The sequence below is a fragment of the Andrographis paniculata genome, unplaced genomic scaffold (assembly GCF_009805555.1).
Source record: "Andrographis paniculata isolate CXL003 unplaced genomic scaffold, ASM980555v1 Contig62END, whole genome shotgun sequence".
NCBI classification, from domain to species: Eukaryota; Viridiplantae; Streptophyta; class Magnoliopsida; order Lamiales; family Acanthaceae; genus Andrographis; species Andrographis paniculata.
In genome coordinates, this window is record NW_026137598.1 from 5,091,939 (window position 1) to 5,119,696 (window position 27,758).

Consider the following 27,758-nt stretch of genomic DNA (forward strand, 5'->3'; position numbering starts at 1 on the left):
ACTGAGTTGACAAAAATATAAATGATCCAAATAATTGATTCGAACCGAATACGAAAAAAATTGTATTTGGACCTAAAAAATAAACTCGAAAATTTTCGGGACAGTGCCTGACCCAGCACGGTCATGTCCGGCCCGGCTCAATTTTATAATTCAAATATATTAAAAAATAAAATATATATAAAAATTAAGTAGGTTGTAGGTTCAATTTTAATATTTATCGTTCAAAATTTTATTAAATTTTATAAGATTTTTTAAAAAAAAATTAATTGAAAAAAAAAAAAAAATCAGACCGGACCTATATTTGCCACCTCTAGGCCCAACAACCAAATGTTAGTTGTAAGTTAAATTATGGTTTTAATACTTGTATATAAAGTATAGAATATAAGATTTTTTTATTTTTCCAACAAAGGAAATTAGAAATATGAGATAAAAATTTTATGTTTAATTTGCCAAAATCATAGTGGGTTTGTTTCTTTTGGTGCTTTTTTAAATTTAAAAGTTTGAGTTTTGAATTAAATAATAATTTAATTTAATATTTTTTATAAAAAAACATATATTGTTATAGAAACTGAAGACTAATGTAGTAAAGTGTAAACAATTGAAAATAAACCAAAAATAAAAAGTAATCCAATAGGATTTGTTTGTAACAAAAGGAACCCTAAATTTTTATAGGTAAATAAACATCCAAGTATAAGAAGAAACTGTCTCCGGAAAAGGCAAGTTGATTAAATATTTTATGTAGTATTTTTATTGAAAAATGTGAAGATTGAATAAACAATTGAAAATAAACCAAAAATAAGCAATCCCATAAAAAAGATTTGTTTGCTTTGTATTTATTCAATGTTAAACACTTTTCCCAAACAGTAATTTCTAACCAAAAAAATACTTAAAATTAAAAATATTAAACAAACACCTCCATAATATTTTAGAATGTATATAATATATATCATTTATTTTGTTTTAATTAGGTGTTAATTCCAATTTTTGCACCATGCCAAAAACAGATCCCCCAAATCAACGCCCAAACGGCGTCGTTTCCAAGTTTGAATGTGTAATTACGTCACTGCCCTCTCCATCTTGTCGGATAAAATCACTCTCCAATCTCCACTCCCAAAAAGTTCTATAATTGATCCACACCGTCGGTCAATGGTTCCAGAAAACGAACGGTCTGGATCGAATCTAGAGAACTTTAAAGGAGCTCCAGATAAGCAGTCGTAATTATTAGGTATTAGGAAGGTGTTTGTTAATCCGGCGCCCACTTACGAAGTCCCGGGCTCCCTGCGCCAGATTCAATCTATGTGCTACCGAAAAGGGAGCGTGGCAACGGTCTTCACACGCACATCTTCGTATCGCTCTTCACAAGAAAAAGGATCTGAGACTGTCAGATCTTTGTGTTTATCTCTCCGCCAATAGGTACAATAAACTTGTACACATGCGTATGAGCCCAACGATGAACGAACCGAAGAAGGAAAGTGTGAATAAGCCTTGAATCGGAGCTCTGTTTTTGGGGCGTCGAGAGGAAAGCCATGACAGACGCCCTTACTTTCTCCAACAAGGTAATTTTTTCAAAAGTTTCGCCATTTTTTTTTTTTTTGTCGCGTTCTTGTTACAGATTATATATTTATTTATTTTTCCTTCCTTTGGGATAAGCAAACTGTGAAAGAGTTTGAGCGAAATTTGTAATGGATACAGTGTCGTTAGTTTTTCACTGTTAAACGTGATTTTGTTGATCTGCACATCTGGAAATTGAGCAAACGTTTTTTTGTGTTGTTCGATAGAATAATCTCTGTTTTGTGTAATTTACCTTTTCTATTTCAAATCTGTGTTCAAAAATTTTGTGATTGCGTTTTGTGCGTGATTTGATCGAATGTCAATATGAGCCCTAATTTCAAGCAATTAGGGTAAATTCCAGTCGAAACTCTTATTTGACAAACATTTAAGCTCGTTCTAGCTGACTGCAACATATTGTTCTTTGTGCATTTTGTTGGATTTCAGGAGAGCTTTATTGTTAAACCATTTAAGAAGGACACACTGGCATTGAGGATGGTGGTTTTGATTTTTGTGATGCTGTGTGGAGTATACATAAGTGCAGTTTGTCTTAAGCAGTTTAGTTGGCTGAAAACTGGACAGACATTGGGTATACAGATCATAGGCAGACAATGTGATGAGAGTGATATCGAACCTTCCGAAAAACCTTATTTGCATTTTCCGAAACCAAAGACTTTCAGCAGGTAAGAAGACATGTGGTGCATTATTTAGTGATCATCAGTTTTCTTGAGAAAATGCTGATTTACTGAAATCCCTTTGTTGCTGATTGATTACTTAGGGAAGAGTGTGCCTGCAATCCTGTGAGGAACTTTGCGATATTGTCAACCCAAAGGTCTGGGAGTGGATGGTTTGAAACATTGTTGAACAGTCATATCAACATTAGCTCCAATGGGGAGATATTCTCAGTTAAGGTCCGGAGAAGTAACATATCGACGATTGTGGAAACTTTAGACAAAATCTATAATCTGGACTGGTTTTCAAGTGCGTCGAAGAATGAATGCACAGCTGCAGTTGGGTTGAAATGGATGCTTAATCAGGTTAGGGCTTGATACTTTTGAAATTTGAATAATATGTGCATTTGATTGATGGTAACATATACGATAGTGCACACTTCTTTTTGCTATGTGAAATACATGTCGTTTATGCGCAAGCAGAGATTCTTTTATAGATTATTACTACTTTTTTTGTTTATCCTTTTCTGATTTCGACAATGTTGGCAATTCTATTGTTTACTTTTGCATCTAGTGCCAGTTTCGATGAATCTCTAGTTTCATAAAATCTAGTGATGATAGCTGCCACATTGATTGTCTAAATCTCATGTATAGCATGCTGTCTATGTTGGCTTAGTTAAAAACCTATTCTTTGCAATGTTTTTTAGAGAAAGAAAAATCGATGAACAGCCCTAAAGCAAAGTTGAAAACATACGTAAAACAAAACTCTCTTCCATAATGGGTTTCATTAGAAGTTGTCTTTTCATTTGAACATCAAAAGTGCAAAGTTACTATTTGATTGTAACAATAGTTTCTCTCTTTCTTCATTTGATGGCATCTTGCTTGCAGGGCCTTGTGCAAAATCAAGAAGCAATAGCAGAATACTTCAAAACTAAAGGTGTATCAGTCATTTTTCTTTTCAGAAGGAATCTTCTACGCAGGATGGTATCCATTCTTGCCAATTCTTATGATCAACAAGTCAAGCAACTGAATGGTACTCATAAATCCCACGTTCACTCTGTCCATGAGGTAATTGCTTCTCCCAATCCTATGTTTATTGTGCTCTGAAGATTGAGAATTATCCATACCCTAAAGCTTTTTATGTTTACTGCCGCAGGCAGAGACACTTGCTCAATACAAGCCGGTCATCAATACCACAACGATCATCGCCAATCTGAAGCAAGTGGAAGATCTGGCAAACAAAGCCTTGCAGTACTTCAAGGGCACGCGGCACATGATTCTCTACTACGAGGACGTAGTGAAAAATCAGACAGTAAGGCATCCGGCTTCTCCTAAATCCCCCGAAACTGAAAAAACACACAAATCGTTCTAATCTTTATGCATGATTCTGTTTATCTTTCAGAAACTAGTGGATGTTCAAGCATTTTTGAAGGTTCCACAGAGAGACCTTTCTAGTCGGCAAGTAAAGATACATAAAGGGACCCTGTTTTCGCATGTGGCGAATTGGGAGGACGTGAAGAAGGCGCTGAATGGAACGCGGTACCAAAGTTTCTTGCAAGAAGATTACAAGTTGTGACCACTGTACAGTGCTTTAGCCTTTAGCCTATTTATTGATTCTTTTAACTATAGGAACAAAAGGGCTTCTGCCTGGCCAAAGTTTCGCCATAGGATGATCTTAATTAATACTTATCTACCCTACCTGAGACTGTTATAGGTTCACATCATCTCCAAAATGGTATATGGTGTAATCTAGTTTTGATGAAATTATTTATTTTGACCCACGGGCATGGTCTCATACACTTTTCACATCCCATGGCTATTCGATTTCCGAGGAATTATTGACATTTGATCACTAAATACTATGTAAGTCCTGAGAAATAAACATAATTACCAAAAACTGAACGTGCCCACATCTCACAAAACTTGTATAATGATATACATTATACACATACTAAAATTGCAACTTCAATACTGCAAAGAGATAAGAAGGTACCAAATGCTATATTGCTGCTGCCTAGACAAGGGCTTAAAGAATGTTGCGAAGCGCTGGCTCTAGTTGATTTCTAATAAAATCTTGAAATCTGCTTATTGGATCACGAAGTTCGACTGTGTTCCTGTTTCTACAAATTTCTTGTTTCATTCGGAAGAAGGCCATCCTTGGCCATCTCTTTGAGGATATTGAACACAGCATCCATGTTCCCTTCTTTGTAATTCACATCCACGAGGACTTTAGCGGGGCTGCCATCAATGATTCTACACCTTCTTAATGTATCTTGCAGTATTCGCCACAGTTCGTCTGTCATTCCCACTTTGTGAAGTTCTTTAGCCAAAGCAATAACAGTCGCCGCGTGGGGGACAAATCCATGAAGCAGCATTTCCCTGTAAAGATCGATGGCTTTTGGTGCATTCCCAACTCTGCAATGACCGTGTATTAGTATACTATACACTGCTTCACTAGGCCTGTGGTTTTTCTGAAGCATGGCGTGGAAAACTTGATCTGCTTCATTAATCAAGCCCCTCATGCAGAATCCCTTTACGAGGGAAGCCGCATTCTGAAAGTCAATATTGCTGCAGCTTTCTATCAGTAGATCGTATGTGACTTCACGAGGAACTGATTCGTCATATAACAACTTGAAAAGAAGTCGCTTTGCTTCCTTACTCCGAGACTGCTTGCTTATACCGTTTATTAGAACACTGTAGGTAACAGCATCAGGAAAGAAACCCTTATTTATCATCTCCCCATGAAGCTGAATAGCACTTCCAATGTCGTCTTCTGCGCAATAAGCATTGATGAGAGATGTGTATGTGCACTTGTCTGGCTGCAATCCTAGTTTCCGCATACTTCTAAATAATTTACAAGCTTCGGCCAACCTCCCTTGCCAACAAAGACCCTGTATCAATGACGAATAAGTAATAGCATCCGGATATATTCCTTTCTCAATCATCTCATCTTTCACTTGGGTTGCCTTGTCCATGTCAAAATTTCGACAGTACCAAGATAAGATTGTGCTGTAACTTACAACATCTGGATGTACTTTTGTAGCCATATATTTAATCATCTCCAAGGCTTCATGAATCCTACCCGATGCACAAAACCCATTAATCAAAGCATTGTATGTTACAATAGACGGCCTAAAGCCCCTTTCCATCATTTCATTTAGAAGTCTAGAGGCTTCGTCCGTGAACCCCTGCTGAGAGAAACCATCGATCAAAGTAGTATAAGTTTTGTCATTTGGGCTCAGCCCTCTGACCTGCATCTGATCAAAGAACTCCATAGCTCGACGCAGGTTCCTTGATTGACACATACTATTAATCAAAGAAGTGTAAGTCACCACATTCGGAGACAGACCTTCCCTCACCATCTCCGCATGCAAAACAAGAGCTTGATGAAAATTCCCTTCTTTACAATACCCGTTGATAATTGTGTTGTAAGTTATTTCATCAGGAATCAAACCCCTCCCTTTCACCTCCTCAAAAACCTTCTTCGTCTCCTCCATCCTCCCTTCTCTACACAAACCATTTATTATCACATTGTAAGTAATCACATTCGGCTCCAAATTCTTCTCCCACATCACTTTCAGCATTGCATAAGCCTTATCAACATTCCCAGTCTTGCAATAGGCATCTATAACTGTATTATAGGTAACCACATTGGGTAAACAGCCTTTCCTCTCCATTGCCTCCAAGAAATCTAGACCTCTATCCATTTCTTTACCCGAACAATGTCCCCTAATCATAATATTGTAAGTGAAAACATTCGGCGAGACATGATTATCTAACATATCATTATACACATTTGTAGCTAACTCAACATATCCACTAGCCTTACTACGGATTATGGCTTCTAGAACAGAATTGTACGACAATACACTAGGCATGAATCCATGAGACTTGGCTAGATTAATAACTCTCAAAGATCTATCTATCATTTTCAAATTAGCAAAAGCTTTTACCACCAAATCAAAGACAGCGGAACTTGAGTTACACGCCTGGTAGGTGTCCTTCAGGCATGCGAAGACCGAATCTTCGTTCTCATCGTCGGGGAATAGTACGGCAGCTTCCTCCGCCACTGATAGCGCCACTTTATAGTTTTTTATTCGAGTGAGGATGTGAATAGCGAGACAATGGCATTGGAGATGGTTGCTGAAGAAGGGCAGTTTGCGCGCCCAATTCAGGAATTTCAGAATTAGGGTTTGGTTATCCCGTAATTGGAGGAGCAAGTACGAAGCCGCCTGAGGAGTAAATTCGGATGCTAGAGGGTCGAGGCAGGAAGGGTGGTGGCGTTTGAGAACTGAAATTACTCTGCCGACGAGGAGAACATCCGGAGGAGTTGAGAACAGCGGAGGCGGCGGCAGTAACGGCGGCGCTGGTGCTGAATTTACCGATTTAGGCCTACGAGTTAGGGCGTGAATCCCTCGCCGCGTTAATTTCCGGTAGAGCATTTCGGAGAAAACAAAACTGCCCTCCAAACTTCCGCACGCACTATGCAGAGTGTACCGCCGTGGAGTAACTGCAACTAGATCACGGGTAGGATAAAACCCGACCCAATTTCAGCGGGTATGTTCAGATTCAATAGCACATAAATTCATCTACCCCTATATTTCTCCAATTTGCACTTTTCCCCCATGCCCGTGAAAAAAACATTTCCACTTAGTTTAACATAATATATATACACATATTTTGTTTTACAACGTGGAATTTTCAGCCGCTAATCGTCTAGTACATTAGGAGTAAATCTCGATCAAATCTGATAGTCTGCAAACAAGATCCGATAAAATAAATTATACCAGACGAATCATGTGTGACAAATAGACCCAAAGACCTCGGAGATTTGAACTCATAACATCACAATCACGAATTCACGGATACCACGTATATTAATATAATGTCATATGTTACAAGGGTATGTATATAAAAAATTGAATAAACAACTTATAGTCTCAATAGAATAAAATATATTAATTGAAATTATATATTGACTTAATAGTTTACATACTATGTTGTATGGATATATGCTAACTTAAATTTTAATACATGTAGTATAGAGTATTATTATTATGTGAATTATTTATATTATATTTAACATATAATTTTTTTGCTAATTTGTGATGTCATTGCTAAATAAATCTATTTGCAGCCTCACAAAACATCAAATAGAGATCACAATAGAACTACTACTAGCCTATCATATTCTCAATATATAATTCAAGAAATAAACAGCAACAACATTAATACCATTACATAGATCGATGAATCGAAGAATCACAATACAAAGACAGAGCTTATTCTATAAAAATGCATACATTAATTTGACTGAATGAGAATAACAATTTGGAACCATAAGATCTGAGCTAATTAATTTAAGGTAGCCATCAATAGTTCCAAGCTGGGATCTTCGGCCAGACCGTGAATTTCATGAGCCCGGCCTTGCAGTGCAAGCCGTTGCGCTCGCCGCACGCAAAGTAATGCGGCTGCCACCGTTTAAACACAAACTGCAATCCTTCCCCATCCCCGGCATTCGCATCGCCAATTTTCCTTGCCCACCGGAGATCGCAGTTCTCAAAGCTCCGATAGTTCGGCAGGAGGTACACGCTGTGTGGGAACGTCGTGCCGTTAGGAGGATCATACTTAAACACTGCAATGCACAAAAAAATAAGAACAAAATGTGCATGGCGATTGTAATGTTACAAAATTTCAGAAAATAAAAATAAAAAATTGCGGGTTATATACCTAAAGTGTCGTTTAAGTAAAAGGGGCCGGACTTGATGGCCCAATCGGTGTAGTTAAAGCCGAAGCGCCAGTTGTCGGATCCCCCGACTACGTGCGTGGTGGAGACATGACTGGCATTGTTCTTGTGGCCGTAGCCGTAGCCGTAGCCGACGCCCCAAAAGGTATTGGTATTGGTATTGGTGTGATTCCAGATTGGTGTATTGGTGTTGTTGCAGTTCTTGATGGGCATGGCAATGGCAGATATGGCTGATGTTGCTGCAATAAGTAGGGCAAGTTTCACTGCAAAATTCATTGCCATTGATTGGGTTTAGTTTGTTTGCAATCTTTGATTTGTGATGTGAAGATTGCAAATTTGATTGATGTGTTGATGGAGTTGGAGGGGGTTTATATATGGTTTGGTTAGTTGGTGTTTATGAAGGAAGATTAGAAGCTTAGATTAGAATGGAAAAGGTCAAATATTATTTATTATTTTTCTAGTGTTTGGAAAATGTTTTGGTTGGTGAAGTTGCATTAGTAAATAAATATGCTTTGTGGTGATTGGAATTTGGAAGTCTTCCACTTTAGGGACTGTTAATATTTTCCCATATGTTCTTGAATAAATCTGTATATTAATTTATTTAAAATTAAAAGAATATCATATCGAATTATAATGCGAACTAGAAAGTACTAAGTGTATGTTTGCTTAAGATGATGCGTTACACATTGTGTAAATGCCTTAACAACTATATGTTTTTTTCTCGTATGTTTTTTCAGAAAAAATTAAACACGTTTTAATACCTTATGCCTCATATAAAAAAAAAAAATAATAATAAAAATCAATTATCTCACAAAACAAATACACCAAGATATTTTTAATGTAATTTTTTAAAAAAAGATATATCTATATATATATATATATATCAAATTCAAAAATTCTTGATCATATGCAAAACAAGCAATCAAACTCTTAATTTTTAGGCTAATTTTAACATAACAATTCTAAGTATGCATCGTTTTAACAAATAATTATTTTAACTATTAAGAAATATATTAATATATATAATTATCATGTAATATAAATAATATAAATTAAAATTATTTTAACTATTAGTTTAATTAAAATTTAAAAAATTATATATAAAAATAATTACGAACAAAAATATAAATAATTGACAAATAAGATAGGATGATTTTTTTTGACGTATGATACTTCTAGCTTACTTGGTTATATTCACTTTTAATTTTTTTATATTTGATTTTTTAGTTAAATACCAGCTCGTTGTACTGTCTATCTAACATTACAAATACCCTTACGACTTACAATATATTATACAAATATCATTATATTTATATCACACATACTAATAAAGTTATTTTAGTCATTTCTATATTATTCCTACTATATCTCAATATAATACTAATATTTTTAAAACTACATGCAAAAAACAAATGAATATTTAGTTCCGGGACGGAGGGAGTAATATTTATAATAATATTGTAAAAGTATTCATATATTAATTGTAAAAGTTAGATAGTTAAAAATAAAATAAAATAAAATGAACAGACACTAAGTTGTAATCCGTGTAGAAAGAACAATTCAGGGTCAAAAGAATCGACTTGAGTCGATGGTAACTACACCAATTTCACGAGTGGAAGCTAAAGTCGTGCTCGTCTTTGCTCCACACAACATTGAAAAATTAACACATAAAATTAAAAATAAATAAAAGTAATGATTGAATAAGAAGAAGTCGCAAATAATGCAGTGCGACTTCATAAGTAAACGCAAGTTGGCCAATTTGCATTTGCACCACTACGCATACGTCACCAGGACGCTGTCATTACCTCATTCATTACATGACTCCAAACAAGATAAAAATGGCTCATCATACAACACTTTGATTTCATTTTCATCACAGAAGAGAATAGAAGATAGACAGCTGGACAGCCTGAGTATAATAAATAGAGTAGAGTTTCTGCATAATCTGATCGATTTGTAAATTAGTCTGACATGACATGGTTACAACACAAAAACTGCAAAGGTTTGTTTGATTGTCAGTCTCTTTGCAAATGGTCCCGCCACAAAACCTGTTGAACAACCTTAAATGATATTACTACAACTCAGTCTCATCCATAACTACAATTCAATGTAGACTATGTTTGTTCCTGCCGATGAAACGTCAGCTACGATTATCTTCTGCAACTGAGTCGATCAGATCAATTCAAGTGTAATTCAATACCTTAAGCTCCAATCCTTCCAGCAAAAAACATGAAAACATATAGCTTCAATGAACGATGGCCCAAAATGCCGATGAAAAAAAAAAGTTAGGAACATTTCTGAGATTAATGGCTGAAAATTTCTTGGAAATGAAAATAGGGTAGGTGTGTGTTAGTTCTTACTCCATTGCTATTGGAACATTTTGGCATATGCCTTTCTCTCCTGCTCGCGTCTATCAGCAATCTGTTTTCCAGAAAACAAACAGACAATACATATATATATATATGATTGATCCAAAGGCAATATACATATATAGATAAAGAATCTGAAGGAAAAAATTAATTACCTTTTTCTTTGCAGCAGCAAGGTGTTTTTTGATTGCTCCTGTATCAGAGATAATATTAGTATTACAATGGAAGTCATGTTTAAAACTTCTGAGCTGTTATGAACATTAATAGAAATCAAACTGCCTTTACTAACCATCATTTGGTTCCAATTCCAATGCTTTCTTAAAACTCTCTACTGCAGCATCTATGTCGTGTAGGGCCGTATGTGCCTGTACATTTTGAAAGGAGTCGGGTATGGTATTAGTAGCACGACGAAAATTGGGCGCGATTAAGTTTGAATGTCCATTACAAGTGTTAAGTGATACTCATAAGCTTTTAACTTTAAAAATAAAAAATAAAAAATCAGCATCAGACGAGCACATGTAACTGGAAATTAAACACAGGCATTTTAGCAGGTGGTGGTTAGCTATCAAAAGAATTTGATACAAACATAAAACAAAAGAAATGCAGCCACAAAAATCGAATTTCAATCAAGTGCTCAACATAATAGTATCAATCAATTACATTGTTCGGAAAAATAAATAAATAAAACATTAATGCACAAGGCATTTGTGACATTCTTTGTGAAATTTTCTCCAAACAACCATAACAAGCAATTTATGCTGTTTTATTATACACAATCCATTATACTAAAAAAATCACATATACAAATTATACAGGGGAGAATTTTATGAGATTTATAATATCAAAAGAAACTCAAAACTTGTCAATTCAATCATATCTTTGCTAGGTCTCTATAATCCAGCTTAACAATCAACAGGTTTAATCTAACTATAGCTCTAATCAAAATGATGGTAATTTTGGTACTCAACTTCCAAATGAGACCTTAGAAAGTAAATAATAGCCACTAGCATTTTACTGCTTCTCCTAGATGCAATTGAACTATTTGGCTTAAGAATCAAGCTACAAGCCATTGCTAATACAGCATTCTTTATGTAAATCAAGAAATATACTAAGTCATCCTAATGCTTCTGGTGATCTTGTCAGCTCACGGAAAGAGGAAAATAAAATAAGATAAACCTGGCCCTGGCGGAATAATGCTTTTGCATTATTTTCACCATCACGCATAGCAAAATCAGCGTCCAGAAGTGCTCCTTTCAAATCTCCAATTTTCAGCTTACAAGCCTGTACAAAGAGAGCAGCAGCATATGACAAAACATGGACGCAGAAGCAAATTCTTGTTCACACAAAGAAGCAATCGGTGTAACTCATTCAACAAACAATGAAATCATTCAAGCATCTTAATGTCAATAATAAATCAAAAGGAACAACAAAATGAGATGCAAAAAAGAGGTAATACTGGAGAAGGATCAAAAGCATCAAAGAAAAACAAGACCAGCAATTAACATTACCTTGATGAGAGGATGAAATAAAATACTAACAGCATGAAGAACAACGAGAAATAAACAAAAATAAGAACTTACAGAACTGTTGGTAAATATCTGAGCCTTCACTTTCCTCAAATATGAACTCTTGTCTACTACAATAGTACAAGAAAGATCATCCAGTGGCTACTAAAAGATTATTTGCAATAAATTTATTAAGGAAGATATTGAAAATATTCTAGACACCTTCATCAATCCCTTCCTTTTCCCAGCAAACATCCAAATATCTCAGAGCCTTTCGATACTTCCGAAGAGCCATCTTATAGTCTTCCTTCTGCAGAGAGATAAATGTCAACAAAATTATCAGGGGAATAACAAGAGAAAAATGACATACTACATTTGATCGTGATTCCGTGCATAGTTACTACCTTAAAATGCTCGTTTCCATATCCCTTAATTTTATCCACTGCAGTAATCCACCAAGAGAGTTCATCAGAGTTATCATCAAGATCTGTTGGCCAATCAGGGTACAAGTCACCATCCTTGAAGAAATTTGCTGTTCCATCATCTGCTCCCTCCGGGATTTCTCCACAATCAGATATAATAACATCAACTGTAGGACAATCATTGTCACCGGTAGTGACATGCTCAACGGATCGAACAACTCCCATGCCTTTGATAACCTTCCCAAATACTACATGCTTTCCATCCAAATTAGATGTTCGAGTCGTGGTGATGAAAAATTGGGAACCATTAGTATCCGGTCCAGCATTAGCCATTGATAACATCCCTTTTCTTTCATGTTTTAATTCAAAGTTTTCATCTTCAAATTTCAAACCATAAATGGATTCCCCTCCAGTCCCATCACCAGCAGAAATATCACCTCCTTGTATCATAAAACTCTTAATGACACGATGAAATCGTGATCCCTGAAATGAATGCAGAATCATCATAAGAAACTATCTTTAAAAACAAGCCATTCTCCGATCTGAAGAAATAGAGAAACAATCACTAATCTAAATACACACTCATTCACAAATTCTTAAAATTAGGGGATTCTAACTAGGGAACCAAAGAACTCTTTTTTAATTTTATCTTTTCCCTGTTAAATCCCTAATCAAGCCTACCGATCCGACTGCATAAAAACCTTTAGCTTCGCAAAAACATTAGAAATCATCAAAAATATGGAATTTCAGAAATGTCAATCACTCGACATGATCAAACAACTAAAAACAGAGTCATGGTTGAACTAAAAAACGAAGCGCTTCCGAGAAACTGGCGAACACAAAAAACAGAAATGACCAACGTGAAAACCTTGTAGTGCAGAGGAACACCGGTGTTGGGGCCAATCCCTTTCTCTCCAGTGCAAAGAGCCCTAAAATTCTCGGCCGTTTTGGGGACTACATCATCGTACAGCTCAACAACAATTCTACCTTCCAGTTCATCTCCAATGCTAATGTCCAGAAAACAGCGAGGCCTCCCCATAGTCGTCGTCTTCCTCTTCTCCACAGTTTACAGCACACTTGACTCAAGGGTCCCAGAATACACAGTTGAATATAAACGCGAGCTGCAGAAGAGTCTAGAAAACCCAACCAGAAAATAATACTAGTAATAAAAACCCTAATGTAATAAACATATATATATCGAAGAACTCTTGTAGGAGCTCAATTTCAATCACCATTAATATTTAAATACCTATTGATTTTAATAGTTGGTCCGCGCTAAAATGCGCCGCTATATACCATTTCCCGTTTTGCAGAGAAGACCCTCTTTTTTAGTACAACTCCATTTCAGTCCCTACTCAATTAATATCGTAATTATATTTTCCTCTCTACTTTAAAATTTTGAAAATTTTAAACTTTGAAGGTAGATAGTGCTAGTAACTCATTTTGTGATCGTTATTTAATACCTAGCAGTAAAATTAAATGCACAAATATTGAGTAAATGAATCGAATTTCTTTTTTATATACTAATAATAAAAGGTTCACTCAAATTTGGGAAATGTGTATTTTTAGAATCACATGATTAGGAGACAAAATTGAATATAATCGATGTGCAAAGATAATATATAGAATGGCCTAATGATAATTAAATTAAATATATTTTATATCAAGATAGTGAAAAAGAGCTCGGAGCTCCCAATGTTACACATCCGGGCGGCACTAGGGGAACAAGTGTGTTTTTTTTTCCATCAAATTTCCCCAAATTTCTCGAAAAAAAAATAAAAATAAAAATAAACTATTTGTTCCATTGAGAGGTTATTATTTTCTATTTTCATTCGTCCCAAAATAAATTTACTATTTTTTAATTTAGTAATTGTACTATCTACCTAATATAATAAATATCCTTTAAACTTGCAATATATTACACAAATGTCATTACTTTTATATTACACCAGTATTTTTGTCTTTTTCACTACAATTTAATATAATACTAATATTCAAAAATTTACGTGCAAAAAGTAAATATCGTCCTTCTAATGAAACAGAGTAAGTATATTTTTTTCTCTCACAAACATCCAATCAAATATTATTTTAATATTAAATTCAAACCATCGGAACTCAACTAAAAGAAACACACTAAAATCAATGTTCTATATATTTTTAATTAAATCTAATGTTAAAAATACTGTATATAATAATAATATCTTTTTTTTTTTTTCTTGTAATAGTATGATCAAAGAGGGGAAGTACAATTAAAACTATAAATTTATTTTCATTTTTTATTTTTATTTTTATTTTGAGGAGTCCTTCTAGATAAATCGAGAGGTTGGAACAGATAGCGTCGAACGTGTTTGTAGGGACAGTTTTGTTCTGTTCAATTGTTTTACATAAAAGATATCTTTAATTATTCATTATTTTATCAACCTAGCCTAATGTGATGAGGGTACCCTATTGGCTTAATTTGTAGAGCGTTTAATTATTTAGCTACTTCCTCAGTCTAAAAAAATAGATTTATTTTATATTACATAAAAGATATCTTTAATATTATTATCAAAAATAATTATATTATCAGAAATCTTTCTTTTTTCTTTTTTTTTTGTTAAATTATTATTACACAAAAATTATTGTTTTTTATCTTTAAATAAAATGCATTCGCAAGCACAAAAAAAAAAAAATAATAAATAAATAAATAAAATAAAATAAAATCTAACAGTCTATACTCCTTGGTAGTACTTAGTAGTTTTAACATCCTTAAATACAGTGCTCAAAAGCTATAATTTTATTTTTTTTAGGACTGAGAAAGTCTTATTTTTATTTTTACTTAAAAAAAATTGATAAATTACGTGTAAGTAGTTATAGCATAGGATAAATTCCGGCCCGACGAAAAAGTCATATGTGGCAGGTGATCCGAAGCGGAGGTTTGAACCATCCAACCTTATATTACCAGGGACTTTTTTATTTGTATATTGTAACAAAAATATGTGTTTTTTTTAAAATATATATAAATATATATTACTAGAAAAAGACAATTTTAAGGAGTGTTGGGATCATATTTTATAAATAATTTTTTTTTATTGAAATGTTTTCATTAACGAAATTATTTATTTGAATATACTAAGGTGTGTTTGTTTGGGAAATTGGATTGAATTTACACTATTCATTCAATTTTTTTCCTAAAAAACATCAAATTAAATACCTATTTTTAATTTTTTATATTATACTAAAAATCAATTTGACATTCAAAACATCACATCGACATCTATTTATATCACATTGTATAATTATTCAAATTCAAATTTTTTACTATTCAAATCATAACTCAAAATTCAAATCCCCAAACAAAGACATCGTAACTATATTGTATATTAAATAAAATGGATATTCATTAAAGGGATCTCATACATACCTATTTTTTTAAAATCACAGTAGTCTTTATCTCCACTTTTTTATCTACCTTACATTTTTCAATTAATTCTATAATTTCAATACACGCAGCCCCAGCTGCCACAAATTACGGTTCGACCACTTGGGCTGACCTTGGACCAGCACCCTTTCTAAGTGCAATGAAAAATGTTGGCCCAGGCTATGGGCCTTAATGATTGCCCATTAACCCCATCCAGGTAAGTATGGATCTCATTCCAACTACGCCCCAATTTATAGCACCACGTCGGTACAAATTCTAGCCGTGGGATGATTACTCTCATTATGTTCTTTATAGGGTGTATTTTGTTATGGGGCTTGATTTTTGGGATTAGATTTTAAATAGTAAAATAGTACTTGTTCCGTCCCGTATAATATGGCTGTATTACTGTAGATACGAGAATTTAGGTAAAATATAATTAGTAATTAATTAAAAAGTGTATTAGTAAAAATAATTATAAATTAAGATTAAGATAAGTAAATAGTTTAATTAAAATTAAGAAAATTATAAAATTTAAAATTTAAAATGCGATTAAAATGCATAATTATATTTTCAAAAATAGAAAGTACAAGTACGTGGGACGCGCTATCGAAGCAGCCAATCGAAGCAGCCACTTCATCCCTTGCGTAAACCAGACTAAGTAGTCCATTCCTATGTTCTGCCTCAGACGAAAATAGAAAATACGGACAAATTATATGGAACGGAAGGAGTAGTATTAAATGTTCTCTATTATTTTTTTTCTAATTTTTGTTATTTATTTTAGTATGCAATGTTTGTAATTTCTACATGAATAATATATTATTTTGTTATATAAAATATCATACTTAAGTTATTAAATGTAAAAATACAAAATCAAAAAATAAAATCATGCTCCAAAAAAACACACACTTTCCGAATTGTTTTTTTTTTTTTTTAATAGTTATAATATTTCCAATAAAAAAAATTATTTACCCATACTTATCAAAGATAAGAAGATCTACGGAAGGATCCAGCAATCAAATAATATATCTTTTTTATCCATTTTTTAAAAGTGTTCATTGCCCTAAATTATTATTTTTTATATGTATGTATATATAATATTCTCTATTAATGTATCATTATTTTTTAAGAAAGGTAGATTAATAAATAAAATAATATTTTATTGATTATTAGAAGTATATATATATATATATAAATTAATATATTTTTGTTTTTTTTATGACGTGGGAATCTGCAGTCGCTACTCGAAAATGCACACTTAGTAAACTCTCGGCCGAACCTAATACTCTGCAAACCAGATCCGATTGGCAAGTCACACTAGGCGAACCATGTGCGGCAGATGACCTAAAGCGTTAGGAGTTTGAACCCACGACTATTTTTGCTCTTTATTGATGCAAATAACGTGTGTTGGTATGTTACATCTCAAATGTTTAAACTATTTTACCAATTATTGGAGATGTTAGTTTGGTTTGAATATTTGTAACAATAATTTGATGTTATGCTTTTGTAAAATAAACTAAAAATTTGTATGCCAAATTATTAAAAAAAACACACACACACTCACACTCACACACGGAGCATTGGCCTTGTCATATATCCAATGAGTTAAACAAGGTGAGGTACAAGTCTTCAAGTTATATAGCCAAAATAAAACTTCAGAGAAACATAACCTAAAAGTTAGCTAAAAATAATTGAAAATTGGCATGCTTGGTTGTACTTTAATATTTTAAGAATAACCAAATCTAAATTTGGTATACATAAATATAAAAAAATAAAATAAATGTGTAATATAACAGGAGCAATGTGTGGATCCAATCAATCCTACAGATCACTAATCACTCCTACTACATAACATTACATATAGTACAAACTAAAAGGAAGGAAGGAAGCCTGGCAGCAACATCCCAAAACTCCCCCAATTCTCAATTCAATTCAACAAACAAACAACACCTCCCACGAAACGAACTACTAGATCTCTACATGTACATATATACATATACATACAGAAATGAACCATAAGTATTTTACCTTCAGCTGGACTGCACAGGGATAGCCACTGGCTTTCCCCTGCCCATAGTGAATCCCCTCGTTCCATCCGGCATTCGGGGCCCTTTCACCAGGGGCTGCCCGGGGCAGGAGTTGAGGGTGGTGGCGGCAGCGGCAGCAGCAGCAGTGGTGGTAGATGGTGTCGGCAGGCTGCGCGCAGTCTTCAGTTGAGCTCGTTGCTTGGGTTTGTCGCGGCTTCTAGACCAACTTCGCCTTAGTAGGGGCGGAGGATTTTCATCAGCCTACCAAAAACCACGACTAATTTTAATTTATTCTTCTAAGGAATTGAATGATTTGTAAGATGCTCACTCACATCAGATGTTTCGGAGGAGTTCACGTGGTGAACTGTGTCTTCGTGCAGCAAGTGAGTGGACCCTTTGTCGTCTTCAGAATCTGACTTCCTGTTCTTCGATGCTGCAGACTTTGGCTCGGCTGGTTTTTGTAAGGAATTTGCTATGGTAACGGTTCGGCCATTGGAGCTTGCTTTGTTTGTCGCCGGGCGCTTTAGCATAACCCTCACTCGCATGCCTTTCCTCCAATTCCTTTCGTCGTTCAGCTTCTCAGCCTAAAGAGTTCGATTATGCAAAAAAATAAAATTAAAGAGGAATAAAGAAAACATGATTGTTTGTTTTGAAAGGTTGTTTAGAAGCGAAAACATGTGTACCGCCTTCTCTGCTGTTTCGGGATTCTCATACTCAACTAAAGCGTGGAGCTTCAAGAAAAAATCGAGCTATGAATCAATCAATCAAGCAAGTGGTAAACAGGGAGATATCAAGATTGGATGATGGTATGAAAAACGAAATGCTCGTACTTTATTGCTGACGACAACATCGCCTTTAGAAGCACGGGAGGAACTGTGTTCTTGTGGCTGGCATATTCGGATAGCCTTAACTCTGTTATGTTAATATTTTGTGAAAATATGTATTTGAAAATCGAAGAAGATTCATATAAGGAAATTATATGATCGTGGAATTTTGGCCGCGCACCTGCCAACTACGTTAAACATCTTCTCGATTTTCTGATGTGAGTGATCATCAGGTAGATTCTCAGCAATCACAGCTCTCAACTGCAGACATTTAGATCCCAAACTTTATGGCAGAAGTTTCTAACTCATGAACTAGCAAAGCTTTTCTAGACGTGCAATGCGCATGTTCTTGTGTGTAAACATATATAAATGTCTCTATGCAGTACCTGCAGCTCCTCTTTTTCTTTGTCTGTAAAGGGCTGTTTGCGTCGAACCTTCTTGCCATCATTGCTTACAACCTAAATAATGACATATGAGATCAAGATTCGATGTTTATGAGAATGTGTGTGCGGTGAATTGAAGGATGATTAGTAGCGAACCAGTTCGGTAGAGGAACGGAGGGCTTCTGCGACCACCTGATTGCTAACATTAAGGGATTTGAGTTTCTTTAGAGTTGAGACAAAATTCAAAGAAACTGCAATTAAGGAAGGCAATGAATAGCATATATGAAATTGGAAGAGAAGATGCATTGTGCAGAGAATGCAATAATGGCGGATTGTTGAGTGATGATGAAATGTAGTAATCTTACCAAAGCCTTCGGGATCTTTGTTCACATGCTTCATTAGTGTTTCGTTGGCTAGCAAACTCATGTCACTAAACATGTACTCTGCCTGTTCAATATTTGCAAATTCAGATCTCCCAATTCATTCACCATCGCCAACAAGAGAACCATTCATTCGTCTATTGGTTTCACAATGAACATTTCTGGAAATTGTAAACAATTTTCTACAGAACTGATTGAATTCTTCAATTTGATGAAAAGCAGAGAGAGATGGTGATAATGATGATTCATTCGGTTTTTGATTAGGGAAACGGAAGTGAAATTGAAGGCGGAGATGTTAAGGAAAAAAGGCGCGAAACCTGTTTGATGATCTTAGCCCTAATTTCATCGGTGAGGATAATTTCCTTTGCCGGATTCTGGAACGGCTGCGACGTCTGCGCCGGTTCGACCGGCGCGGCAGGCTTGGGCGACAGCGACGGCGATTGCACCACCGGCATTGGAGTCTCCTGATCGGCGGTGACGTACATCCAACTTCCGGCAGCCGTGCCAGTCCCATCGACGTAGTGAAAGCAGGGATAAAAATAGCCGGCGATGGGGACCTGCACCGGCGTGTGCACCAGCGACGGCACGAATTCCGGCGCAGAGACGTTAAACCGAAAGGAACCGGTACTATCGGCGGTGCAACAGTCGGTTAGGGATTCATCTTTTGCATCGAGGTGATCGGTCCGCTGTGCCATTTGATTTTCTTTTAGATTGGGGAAATGGTTGGGATGAAATGAAAGGGCGCTGCGGTGGCTCCCGTGTGGGGGGAATGAATTCCGGCGGGGAACGGTGAATCTTATAATTGAATTTGGATTTGGGAGTGGTGATCTTCTTCTTTTTCTTCTTCGGCGGGTTTCAGTGGCGGAAATTGAAGGAATGGTGTTGGGAATTTAGGGGGAGAAGAAATTCGTGATTAGCCCTCAATTCTAGCATTAGCATTGCTCCTCCCTCATTCCATCTCTTTCTCTATATTAAGTTCGCGCCATTTTTCCAATTTTTATACAAATAAATTTGATTATACTTTAAATTTGTTATTATTAAAGGTGTTGTAGGTTTGAACTCATCTTTTATATTTACTAGATTATTTTTTAAGGAAGAATATTCAAGCAAGCTACACTAAGCTAATTATGTGTGACATGCAAGATTTGAAAGCGTCAAAATTTTGAACTATGATCTCACCGTCAAAAGTCATCTCAAACAGTCAAGTGTATTATGAAGTTTATTATGTAGAGCATATGATAGAAGATAGGGATTAATTAATTGTCTTACACTATTTTGATTTCTATTAGACATGCTGGGAATTGAATTAGCTAACCATTATACAATTACGATTGAAATTAATCAATAATTTACTGTGCTTTTCGAGTGTTGAATCTGAAAATTAAAGAAGTTTATTTGTTGAAAGATCAATACTTAAAGATTATAAATTATTTTATGACAAGAAAATATCACTAATTTCTTCTCTCTAAAAACATCAAATTAAATATACTATATTTTTTTATTTTATATTAAAAATTAATTTTAAATTCAAAATATTATATCAACACTTATTTATATGGCATCATACAACTATTCAAATTCAAAATTTTTACTGTTCAAATGTAAACTCAAAATACAAACCTGACAAACACACTCATGTTGATTGTCGAATATATTTTGAATTTCAGCCGATCTGGAAATTGCAAAATAATGATTAGCTTTTGAGTTATCTTTTTGAGCATGTTTGTTCAAATAGTGGATATTTGGTTGACACTTTATTAGTATCTAAAAGAAAAGTTGTATTGAACTCATTATTTAAACCAAATGTTAAAATCAAAATCCAAAAAGTTATCAAACACTTGCATAGCAGCCACTGTTGGGTTGTTAGCTGCACGCCTAAGGGTGTGTTTCTTTCGGAGGTTTTGAGAAAATTTGGATTTGAGTTTGGTTTTTATTTGAATTTTAAAATGAGTTTGAATTTTGATGTTTCTTTTGGGTTTGGATTTGATTGGAATTTGAGGTGTTTTGATGTATATTGATTTGATGGGTATGAATATAATAATATAAATGTATATTAATTTGTATAATTTAATTATAAATTTATATTATATTTATATATTTTTTTAAATTTTTATTTATTTGTATTATAAAACAATTTTATTCTCTACAAAATGACATTATTTTGTATATATTTTATTAAAGTATAATTATAATTTTTTTATTTATAATAATAATTTAGAAAAATGACAAATTCACAAACAGACAGAGTTTGTCCCCCAAACCCCCTCCAGCCCAGTTTTGGACTGGATCATGCAAACACTATTTATTTTTTTGATAAGATTTGAAATTTTTTTATTTGAATTTAAAGTTAAAATGTACGATAAGATAGTTTATGAGACAAAAAAAAGACACATAATATAATTAGTAAAATCTGGTCTAGGATGTAAGAAACACACCCTAACATTGTTAGGAAAATGTGCAAAACAAGTATTGGATAGAATTTATTTTTGCTATAGCATAGAAACACAAAATTGCAAATTTTCAAATGTGCAGTGTTTTATAATATTTCAAAAACTATAAATACATATCATCATGTAGTATATTGAATTAAACATATAATATCTTTTAATCAACCAAAAAAGAGTAAATGGCTAATATAAAAATGAAGTTAAAAATATAAATACATCAATTAATTATATGCTTTTTAATATATATATATAAATATATATGCCCACAAAATAATCCATCTAGCCGTAAAAAAAATATACAATTCAAAAAATCCATTTCTAAGCAAGGCCCCAAAAATAAGTACTTCGGCCTCAAAATTAAGTTAAAATAATTCACTTTATCATCGAATAAATTTTAAATTTAAATATATATTAAATATTAAAATTTTAATTATCAATAAAGATATTGATTTTATTATAATTATATTTATTTAAATTAATATAATTTATTTCTAATAAAAATATACTATAAAAGAAATTTAAAATAAAAAAATTTAAAATCAGATTGATCCGGCCCGGCACAGTTTGAACCAGGCTGTGACCCAAGCCCAGGCTTCTACGCCCAATTTAAAAACGAGTCAGGCCCATATATCTCCACACAAAATGAAAACGGGTTGTGCTAGTCGGCATGAAAAAAAATCAAATCAGCCCAAAATTTGTCATTATTTTATTTTTATTTTTATTTTTTATGACATGGGAACCACAACTGTTACTCAAAAGTGTGCACCGGTATGGCCGAACTTAATAACCCTCCCCATTTTACAATAAAATTGTTGGTTGAGTGGATTTATAAGGTATCATATTGAGCACTAAAAATCAAATACTTGTTTTTAATTTTTTATATTATAATAAAATTAATTTTACATATTAGTGTTTCAATTCAAAAGTTATATTATTCAAACCACAATTTAAAATCCAAACTCTCCAAACAAACATAAGAGTAAAAAAAATGGGTAAATTATATATCGAATTTAATTTTGTATTATTCTATTTTTTTTTAAGGATCATAATTCAACTACTTAATTTTTTTCTAATAGTATTTTTTTTCTCCAAGTTATATTTTTACTTTTTATATCCACAAGTTATATTTTTTTATATCAATATTTGAATAGTAATTAGTAGTATTTTTGTATGAAAAAAAATATATACATATTTTAATTTTATATAAATAGTGTATTAATATAAATAAATATAACTCAAAAGTGTTTATAATATATTGTGGTAAATAATTATATATATATATATATATCTCGTGTTTAGTTAGACAAAAGTAATACTCCCACAGTCTAGTCAGAAAGTATACATATTTCTATTTTTGGATGTCCAATTACAATAACCATTTCATTAAATACCCTATTTTTTCCACAAATACCCCTACTTTACATCACATCATTACTTTTATACCAAAACAGTAACGGGCAAAAATATCATTTTACTACTTTTACCTATCCACTGTAATTAAAATACTATTATTTCTTAATCTCCGTGCCAAAAGTAATTGTATACTTTTAGCTTGGATGGAGGGAGTAAAATATAAACTATTTTAGTTTAATTCTTATTATTCTCAACTAAAAAAAAAATGAATTCAAATTTAATGCAAATGCACTATGTGTTTGTTTTCAAATTTTGGAAGACTTTCTCTATTCATATAAAAAAAATTTAAAAATATCAAATCAAAATATTTATTTTTATATTATAGTAAAAAATAATTTTATATTAAAAATATATAACATTAGTTATTTATATCACGGTCATACAATTTTTTCAATTCAAAAATTTTAATAATAAAATCAAAACTCAAAATCCAAAGTTGTAAAGTTCCAAAAAAACAACACACCCTTATGTATATAGACCGGTTAACATTTTAGGTACATCATAGAACGAACATATTCCTATCCAACTATAAATTCGTAGAAAACACGTCACACCATTTATTTAAATACATTATCTTTCAATGGGTAAAGCATATCTTGAGTCGACACTGCAACAGAATACACTAGAACAACCAAAATAAATAAATAAATAAACACGCAAATAATAAGGAATAATAAAACAATGAGGGAATCAACAAATGATAAAAAAAAAGTATATATATATATATATATATATACATAGATATATTAAATAAATTGAATTGACCAGACAGAGGTTCCTTAATTAGTTTTAAAAGTTTGAATATATCAAACAAAAGATTCTTTCTACCATGTCCATCCATCTGTGAACCATTCTTTAATTTCCCACCAATTAATTAATTAAACTAATCCGTAGAAGATTCCACCATTTGGGTCACTTCACCATTATTAAATTTATTTTATTTAAATATTCGATTCCTAACAATAATATTTTACCAAAAGACCTAATTATATTCCCCATTAATTGGTGGTTAGTTTAATCAAAGCGGCGCTATATCTATATTATGAAAATTTAGTTCCGTTTAAGTCTTTTTGAATTAAAAAAATTGCAAATAGCAATAATTAAATAGTTGATGTTTTATATGTAAGAAAAAAAAATAAAATTTTAATATAATAGTATTTAAAATAAAATTTAGTAGCATCGAAACTTTGGAAACTAATCTTTCAAGAATCTTATTACGGTCGCAAATATCATCTATGACCAATACTGTTCATCCACTTGTTTTTATTTATTTATTTATTTAATGATGAATTTATTATATTTCATACATTTTAAGCATGTAGTATTTATTTTGGAAGGCAGGTTTCCCAAAAGTATATTTTTTCAAAAAATAATAAAAGAAATAAAAAAATCTTGTGCTATTGCATGATTGTAAGTGGACCATTATTGATTATTATTATTATTATTTATTATTATCCTTCGGATTCCTTGTGGTGGACAAAAGCTAAATTTGGTCTTTCCTAATCTTAAAAGGCATATTCCATTCCCATGTCTGCTTAGGCAAAAATTAGAAAGAGCTGTTAGATGTCCTAACACAGCTATGCGCTCTATTTTCTTTTAAAAATTTTATATATATATATATATATTTTTAAAAATTAACAAATATAGTTTAAATTTAATTTTAGTGTGTTGTCAAAACGAATCCCGTTTTAGGGTAGTGAGTTTGGGTATGCTATAGGATTCAAAACTCTATTCAAATTGGATTTATAATTCTATCCAAACCATCGATTTCTAAAAAATGGCAATAATCAAGAAGTTCATCTATTGCTATTGCATCAATAAAGATTTCCTATTCATAGTGATATTAATTCCCTGTATAAAAAGAAATCTCAAATAGACAGTATTTATCCTATCCTCTGCTATATGAGTTTTCCTTTCTTCTTCATCAGTTGTTGAAATTATATTATTATTATTCTTAATCCCATCTTGAATTCCATGGTGAATTCTGTGTAAAAGCATCAAGTATTCTCACCTAAATAATCACGACAAACAAACATCTATAAATGAATAAAAAGGGAGAAAAGAATTAAAAATCATTTCAAGAGATGAACCCTTGAAAAAATTGAGGACAGATATTACAGAACAAAGCCGGGGAGGATAATTCTAATCCTGCAAAATTTTCACTCAAAGATAGTTTTTGTTCTTCCTATATACTATGATTATTATGTGTTTTTTTTTTTTTTTTCATGGATACATATGTATGAAATATTTTCAGCATATATAGATATATCTGCAGAAGTCATGGCGGACAAAAATATCTAGACACCATTGCTTACAGAAAGGTCTCGGATTTCCCATCATCTTCGTCTTCGACGGCGCTGTCGCCGCAGGTGGTGGATGTGCCGCGGGAGGATCCGGGCAAGTGATGAGGATCATGAGGGGAGCCTGACTGAGAATTGCTTCTTGTTTTGGAGGATTCACTGTATTGTTCTTGAGACCCCCATAGACCCCCCAGCAGAACATGATCGGTGGCTGTGGTGGCAGCTGCCGGCGTGGTTGCTGTGGAGGGGAGTTTTCGGGTGTGAAGCCGATATTTCTGGTGATAACATGATATGATTAGCTTCAAATGGTTTAAGTATGTGTGTGTAGGGAGGGGAAATTTAAGAATATTTGTATGATCAACTTACTTGCAAATGGCTCTTCACTTCATCATTTGTGAGGCCATCCACTTGCATCAGCTCTCTGATCTGCTTAGGAGTAGCAGCTGCAGACCAGATCAATGACAAAATCCAATGAGATATATGAAAGGATTGAGAGTTGAAGATCATGAATTCCAGTTGAGGAAATTGCAGGCTTGTTAAATCAATACAATTATCAATGAACTTTTGAGGAAAATATAGCGCAGGTTTGGTTGAGTGATAACCTTGAGCACCACCAAGCTGCTGCAGGGCACCGACGAACCGGCGGTGGAGTTCCGGCGACCAGCACCTTCTTTGCTTCCGAGAAGTTTGCTGCTGTGATGATGCAGCCTTTGAATTTGATGGATTGTTGGTTGGAGATGAAGATCCTGATCTGATGGAATTAGGTTTTGAGCTAAATCCACAGGAATTAGTTTCCTCGGAATTTTTTATCGCAGGAGTCCCAAGTGAAAGAGCTGGCTGTAAATCTGTTGCTTCTTTACCAAACATCATCGCAGGAAAGTTTGTACACACATTTAATGGTGCAAATGTCCGTCCAGATGTCCTGTTTTTAGCCTTTACACATAAATTATCCATCAATGGTTGATTAATTGCTTCTTCCTTCATCTGTTGAAGTCAAAGCAGTATATGTTCAAGTAATCGCATAAATAAGGGCACTGAATTCAAATTTTGTAAGGATTACTGTACCTTTTTGTTTCTGTTATTCTCCGAAAGTTTTGAGGGGATAACTTTGTCTGTGTTTGCATTAGAAGAAACTTGATTATCGGAATTCCATAACTGCACGGAGCTCATCCAATTCATTTTATCTCTACTGTTTGCGTCCTTATCTTTGGAATCTCCGACTTTGTTACTCTTTTCATCGTCCTTCTTCAGTGGTATAAATTCTTCGAGGACAGGCTCCGCATTGGATTTTTTATACCGCCGTAGTTCCTCTTTCACAGCTCCAATCGCTGCAATACAGAAGAAAAACAATGATAATTCAAAGATGAACACCATCAACAACCTGATTAGTATCAAATATCAAAAAACAGCGCACATCAGTTCAGTTCCTCCTAAATCCACAAACAGAAACACACTTATATTCCGAAATTTTTTCACATCTTCAGAAAGAAAACGAAGAAATTACAAAAAGGAACAAACCGTCGCTGATTAGGAGCACGCTGAGCGGCAGTTCTCTCTTAAACACATCTATCTTACTCATTTCCTCCTGTAACCTGTTAACGTAATCCTCAAGCTTCAGGATCTTCGCAGATTCGTTTTCAATCGTCGAAACCTCCTCCAAAAACTCGCCGATCGTCTTCGGAATCCATGTTCCGGAAGAAATACGGCAATCCAAGGTGAGCTCCGGATGGATCAACATCCCCATCCCCACGCCAGATCTCCAAATGTATTTCGATTCAACTCCTTCCTTCTCGATTCGTTCACACCTCTAGATCAAAATCAAATTCAGATTCAATCTAGACACGATTGATTCCCCCAGTGTGAACGAAAGAGAGAATTCGCCGAAGCAGGTGGAGAGATTGGATTGGAAAGCTAGAAGATTCGGTTGAACAACGCCGAGTCTTGACAGAGAAGAGAAGGCAATAAATATATGCGAGTGCCGTGTGTATGTATATACAGTCATCTGTATCTATCTGTCTCACTGTATATACATATTAAATTATTATTTTATTTTATTTTATTTATTATAGTAATATTATTAATGGAATTGGAAGAGTCTTTTTCACGTCGTCGCATATTTTATCTCAATCCAATCCCTTCTTGCTTTTTATACGGCATTTTTACCAGCTGGTAAAAGGCCGCGGTTAGTTTTTCAATTATTCACACTGCCTGCGTATTAATAGCCTAGATTTTATAAAGGATAATTCAATAATTTTATTTTGTGTATTCAATTTTTTTATTTGTTATCTGATATATAAATTGTTGATTTTGTATTCCTTTTATCCTC

The 27,758-nt window shown here is 33.6% G+C and overlaps 6 protein-coding genes and 1 pseudogene across 9 annotated transcripts; 1 reads left to right on the forward strand and 6 right to left on the reverse strand.

Annotated features, from left to right (window-relative positions):
• Nucleotides 1-1,262: 1,262 nt before the first annotated feature.
• Nucleotides 1,263-4,000, forward strand: LOC127261205 (uncharacterized). The gene is made up of 6 exons (XM_051289450.1): nucleotides 1,263-1,556; nucleotides 1,996-2,231; nucleotides 2,327-2,585; nucleotides 3,108-3,287; nucleotides 3,376-3,531; nucleotides 3,622-4,000. Exons 1-6 carry the CDS (start codon nucleotides 1,527-1,529, stop codon nucleotides 3,793-3,795), a joined length of 1,035 nt encoding a protein of 344 aa, XP_051145407.1. The 5' UTR covers nucleotides 1,263-1,526; the 3' UTR covers nucleotides 3,796-4,000.
• Nucleotides 4,001-4,198: 198 nt separating this feature from the next.
• On the reverse strand, nucleotides 4,199-6,804 carry LOC127261199 (pentatricopeptide repeat-containing protein At5g39710). Its single transcript, XM_051289440.1, has one exon. It carries the CDS (start codon nucleotides 6,659-6,661, stop codon nucleotides 4,340-4,342), a length of 2,322 nt encoding a protein of 773 aa, XP_051145397.1. The 5' UTR covers nucleotides 6,662-6,804; the 3' UTR covers nucleotides 4,199-4,339.
• Nucleotides 6,805-7,352: 548 nt separating this feature from the next.
• Nucleotides 7,353-8,319, reverse strand: LOC127261209 (blue copper protein 1a-like). The gene is made up of 2 exons (XM_051289453.1): nucleotides 7,950-8,319; nucleotides 7,353-7,854 (listed from the first exon to the last, which is right to left on the reverse strand). Exons 1-2 carry the CDS (start codon nucleotides 8,245-8,247, stop codon nucleotides 7,592-7,594), a joined length of 561 nt encoding a protein of 186 aa, XP_051145410.1. The 5' UTR covers nucleotides 8,248-8,319; the 3' UTR covers nucleotides 7,353-7,591.
• Nucleotides 8,320-9,661: 1,342 nt separating this feature from the next.
• Nucleotides 9,662-13,467, reverse strand: LOC127261204 (peptidyl-prolyl cis-trans isomerase CYP40). 3 transcript variants are annotated; one of them, XM_051289449.1, is made up of 9 exons: nucleotides 13,130-13,467; nucleotides 12,244-12,744; nucleotides 12,062-12,149; nucleotides 11,915-11,967; nucleotides 11,511-11,615; nucleotides 10,624-10,699; nucleotides 10,490-10,527; nucleotides 10,326-10,386; nucleotides 9,662-10,179 (listed from the first exon to the last, which is right to left on the reverse strand). In XM_051289449.1, the coding sequence occupies exons 1-8, from the start codon at nucleotides 13,298-13,300 to the stop codon at nucleotides 10,333-10,335; spliced, it is 1,086 nt and encodes a 361-aa protein (XP_051145406.1). In that variant the 5' UTR covers nucleotides 13,301-13,467; the 3' UTR covers nucleotides 9,662-10,179; nucleotides 10,326-10,332. The 3 variants fall into 3 exon arrangements, with proteins under 3 accessions (XP_051145406.1, XP_051145405.1, XP_051145404.1); XM_051289448.1 differs by having other exon boundaries at nucleotides 9,662-10,208; nucleotides 11,915-11,970; nucleotides 13,130-13,466; XM_051289447.1 differs by having other exon boundaries at nucleotides 11,915-11,970; nucleotides 13,130-13,465.
• A 2,282-nt stretch (nucleotides 13,468-15,749) lies between these two features.
• LOC127261430 (U1 spliceosomal RNA) lies at nucleotides 15,750-15,886 on the reverse strand (annotated as a pseudogene).
• Nucleotides 15,887-17,435: 1,549 nt separating this feature from the next.
• On the reverse strand, nucleotides 17,436-20,215 carry LOC127261202 (la-related protein 6C-like). 2 transcript variants are annotated; one of them, XM_051289445.1, is made up of 9 exons: nucleotides 19,590-20,215; nucleotides 19,258-19,339; nucleotides 19,049-19,143; nucleotides 18,896-18,967; nucleotides 18,691-18,770; nucleotides 18,516-18,597; nucleotides 18,369-18,416; nucleotides 18,018-18,269; nucleotides 17,436-17,946 (listed from the first exon to the last, which is right to left on the reverse strand). In XM_051289445.1, the coding sequence occupies exons 1-9, from the start codon at nucleotides 19,965-19,967 to the stop codon at nucleotides 17,689-17,691; spliced, it is 1,347 nt and encodes a 448-aa protein (XP_051145402.1). In that variant the 5' UTR covers nucleotides 19,968-20,215; the 3' UTR covers nucleotides 17,436-17,688. The 2 variants fall into 2 exon arrangements, with proteins under 2 accessions (XP_051145402.1, XP_051145400.1); XM_051289443.1 differs by having other exon boundaries at nucleotides 18,369-18,434.
• A 5,115-nt stretch (nucleotides 20,216-25,330) lies between these two features.
• On the reverse strand, nucleotides 25,331-27,393 carry LOC127261203 (myb family transcription factor EFM-like). The gene is made up of 5 exons (XM_051289446.1): nucleotides 26,951-27,393; nucleotides 26,498-26,760; nucleotides 26,035-26,416; nucleotides 25,799-25,875; nucleotides 25,331-25,707 (listed from the first exon to the last, which is right to left on the reverse strand). Exons 1-5 carry the CDS (start codon nucleotides 27,174-27,176, stop codon nucleotides 25,444-25,446), a joined length of 1,212 nt encoding a protein of 403 aa, XP_051145403.1. The 5' UTR covers nucleotides 27,177-27,393; the 3' UTR covers nucleotides 25,331-25,443.
• Nucleotides 27,394-27,758: the final 365 nt, after the last annotated feature.

What these genes read in the sequence shown, in the direction of transcription:
- LOC127261205 (XM_051289450.1), top strand. Translation starts at nt 1,527, where the DNA reads ATGACAGACGCCCTTACTTTCTCCAACAAG. An exon ending in ACGTTCACTCTGTCCATGAG is followed by an intron (nt 3,288 to 3,375) that starts GTAATTGCTTCT and finishes TTACTGCCGCAG; the next exon opens with GCAGAGACACTTGCTCAATA. An exon ending in ACGTAGTGAAAAATCAGACA is followed by an intron (nt 3,532 to 3,621) that starts GTAAGGCATCCG and finishes TTTATCTTTCAG; the next exon opens with AAACTAGTGGATGTTCAAGC.
- LOC127261202 (XM_051289443.1), bottom strand. Translation starts at nt 19,967, where the DNA reads ATGGCACAGCGGACCGATCACCTCGATGCAAAAGATGAATCCCTAACC. An exon ending in GGGCTAAGATCATCAAACAG is followed by an intron (nt 19,340 to 19,589) that starts GTTTCGCGCCTT and finishes AATATTGAACAG; the next exon opens with GCAGAGTACATGTTTAGTGA. An exon ending in CAAAGATCCCGAAGGCTTTG is followed by an intron (nt 19,144 to 19,257) that starts GTAAGATTACTA and finishes CCTTAATTGCAG; the next exon opens with TTTCTTTGAATTTTGTCTCA.
- LOC127261204 (XM_051289448.1), bottom strand. Translation starts at nt 13,300, where the DNA reads ATGGGGAGGCCTCGCTGTTTTCTGGACATTAGCATTGGAGATGAACTG. An exon ending in CATTATTCCGCCAGGGCCAG is followed by an intron (nt 10,700 to 11,510) that starts GTTTATCTTATT and finishes CAAAATGTACAG; the next exon opens with GCACATACGGCCCTACACGA. An exon ending in GGAATTGGAACCAAATGATG is followed by an intron (nt 10,528 to 10,623) that starts GTTAGTAAAGGC and finishes TCTCTGATACAG; the next exon opens with GAGCAATCAAAAAACACCTT.
- LOC127261199 (XM_051289440.1), bottom strand. Translation starts at nt 6,661, where the DNA reads ATGCTCTACCGGAAATTAACGCGGCGAGGGATTCACGCCCTAACTCGT.
- LOC127261209 (XM_051289453.1), bottom strand. Translation starts at nt 8,247, where the DNA reads ATGGCAATGAATTTTGCAGTGAAACTTGCCCTACTTATTGCAGCAACA. An exon ending in TTACTTAAACGACACTTTAG is followed by an intron (nt 7,855 to 7,949) that starts GTATATAACCCG and finishes TGTGCATTGCAG; the next exon opens with TGTTTAAGTATGATCCTCCT.
- LOC127261203 (XM_051289446.1), bottom strand. Translation starts at nt 27,176, where the DNA reads ATGGGGATGTTGATCCATCCGGAGCTCACCTTGGATTGCCGTATTTCT. An exon ending in GCAGCTTGGTGGTGCTCAAG is followed by an intron (nt 25,876 to 26,034) that starts GTTATCACTCAA and finishes TCTGGTCTGCAG; the next exon opens with CTGCTACTCCTAAGCAGATC. An exon ending in AAGTGAAGAGCCATTTGCAA is followed by an intron (nt 25,708 to 25,798) that starts GTAAGTTGATCA and finishes TGTTATCACCAG; the next exon opens with AAATATCGGCTTCACACCCG.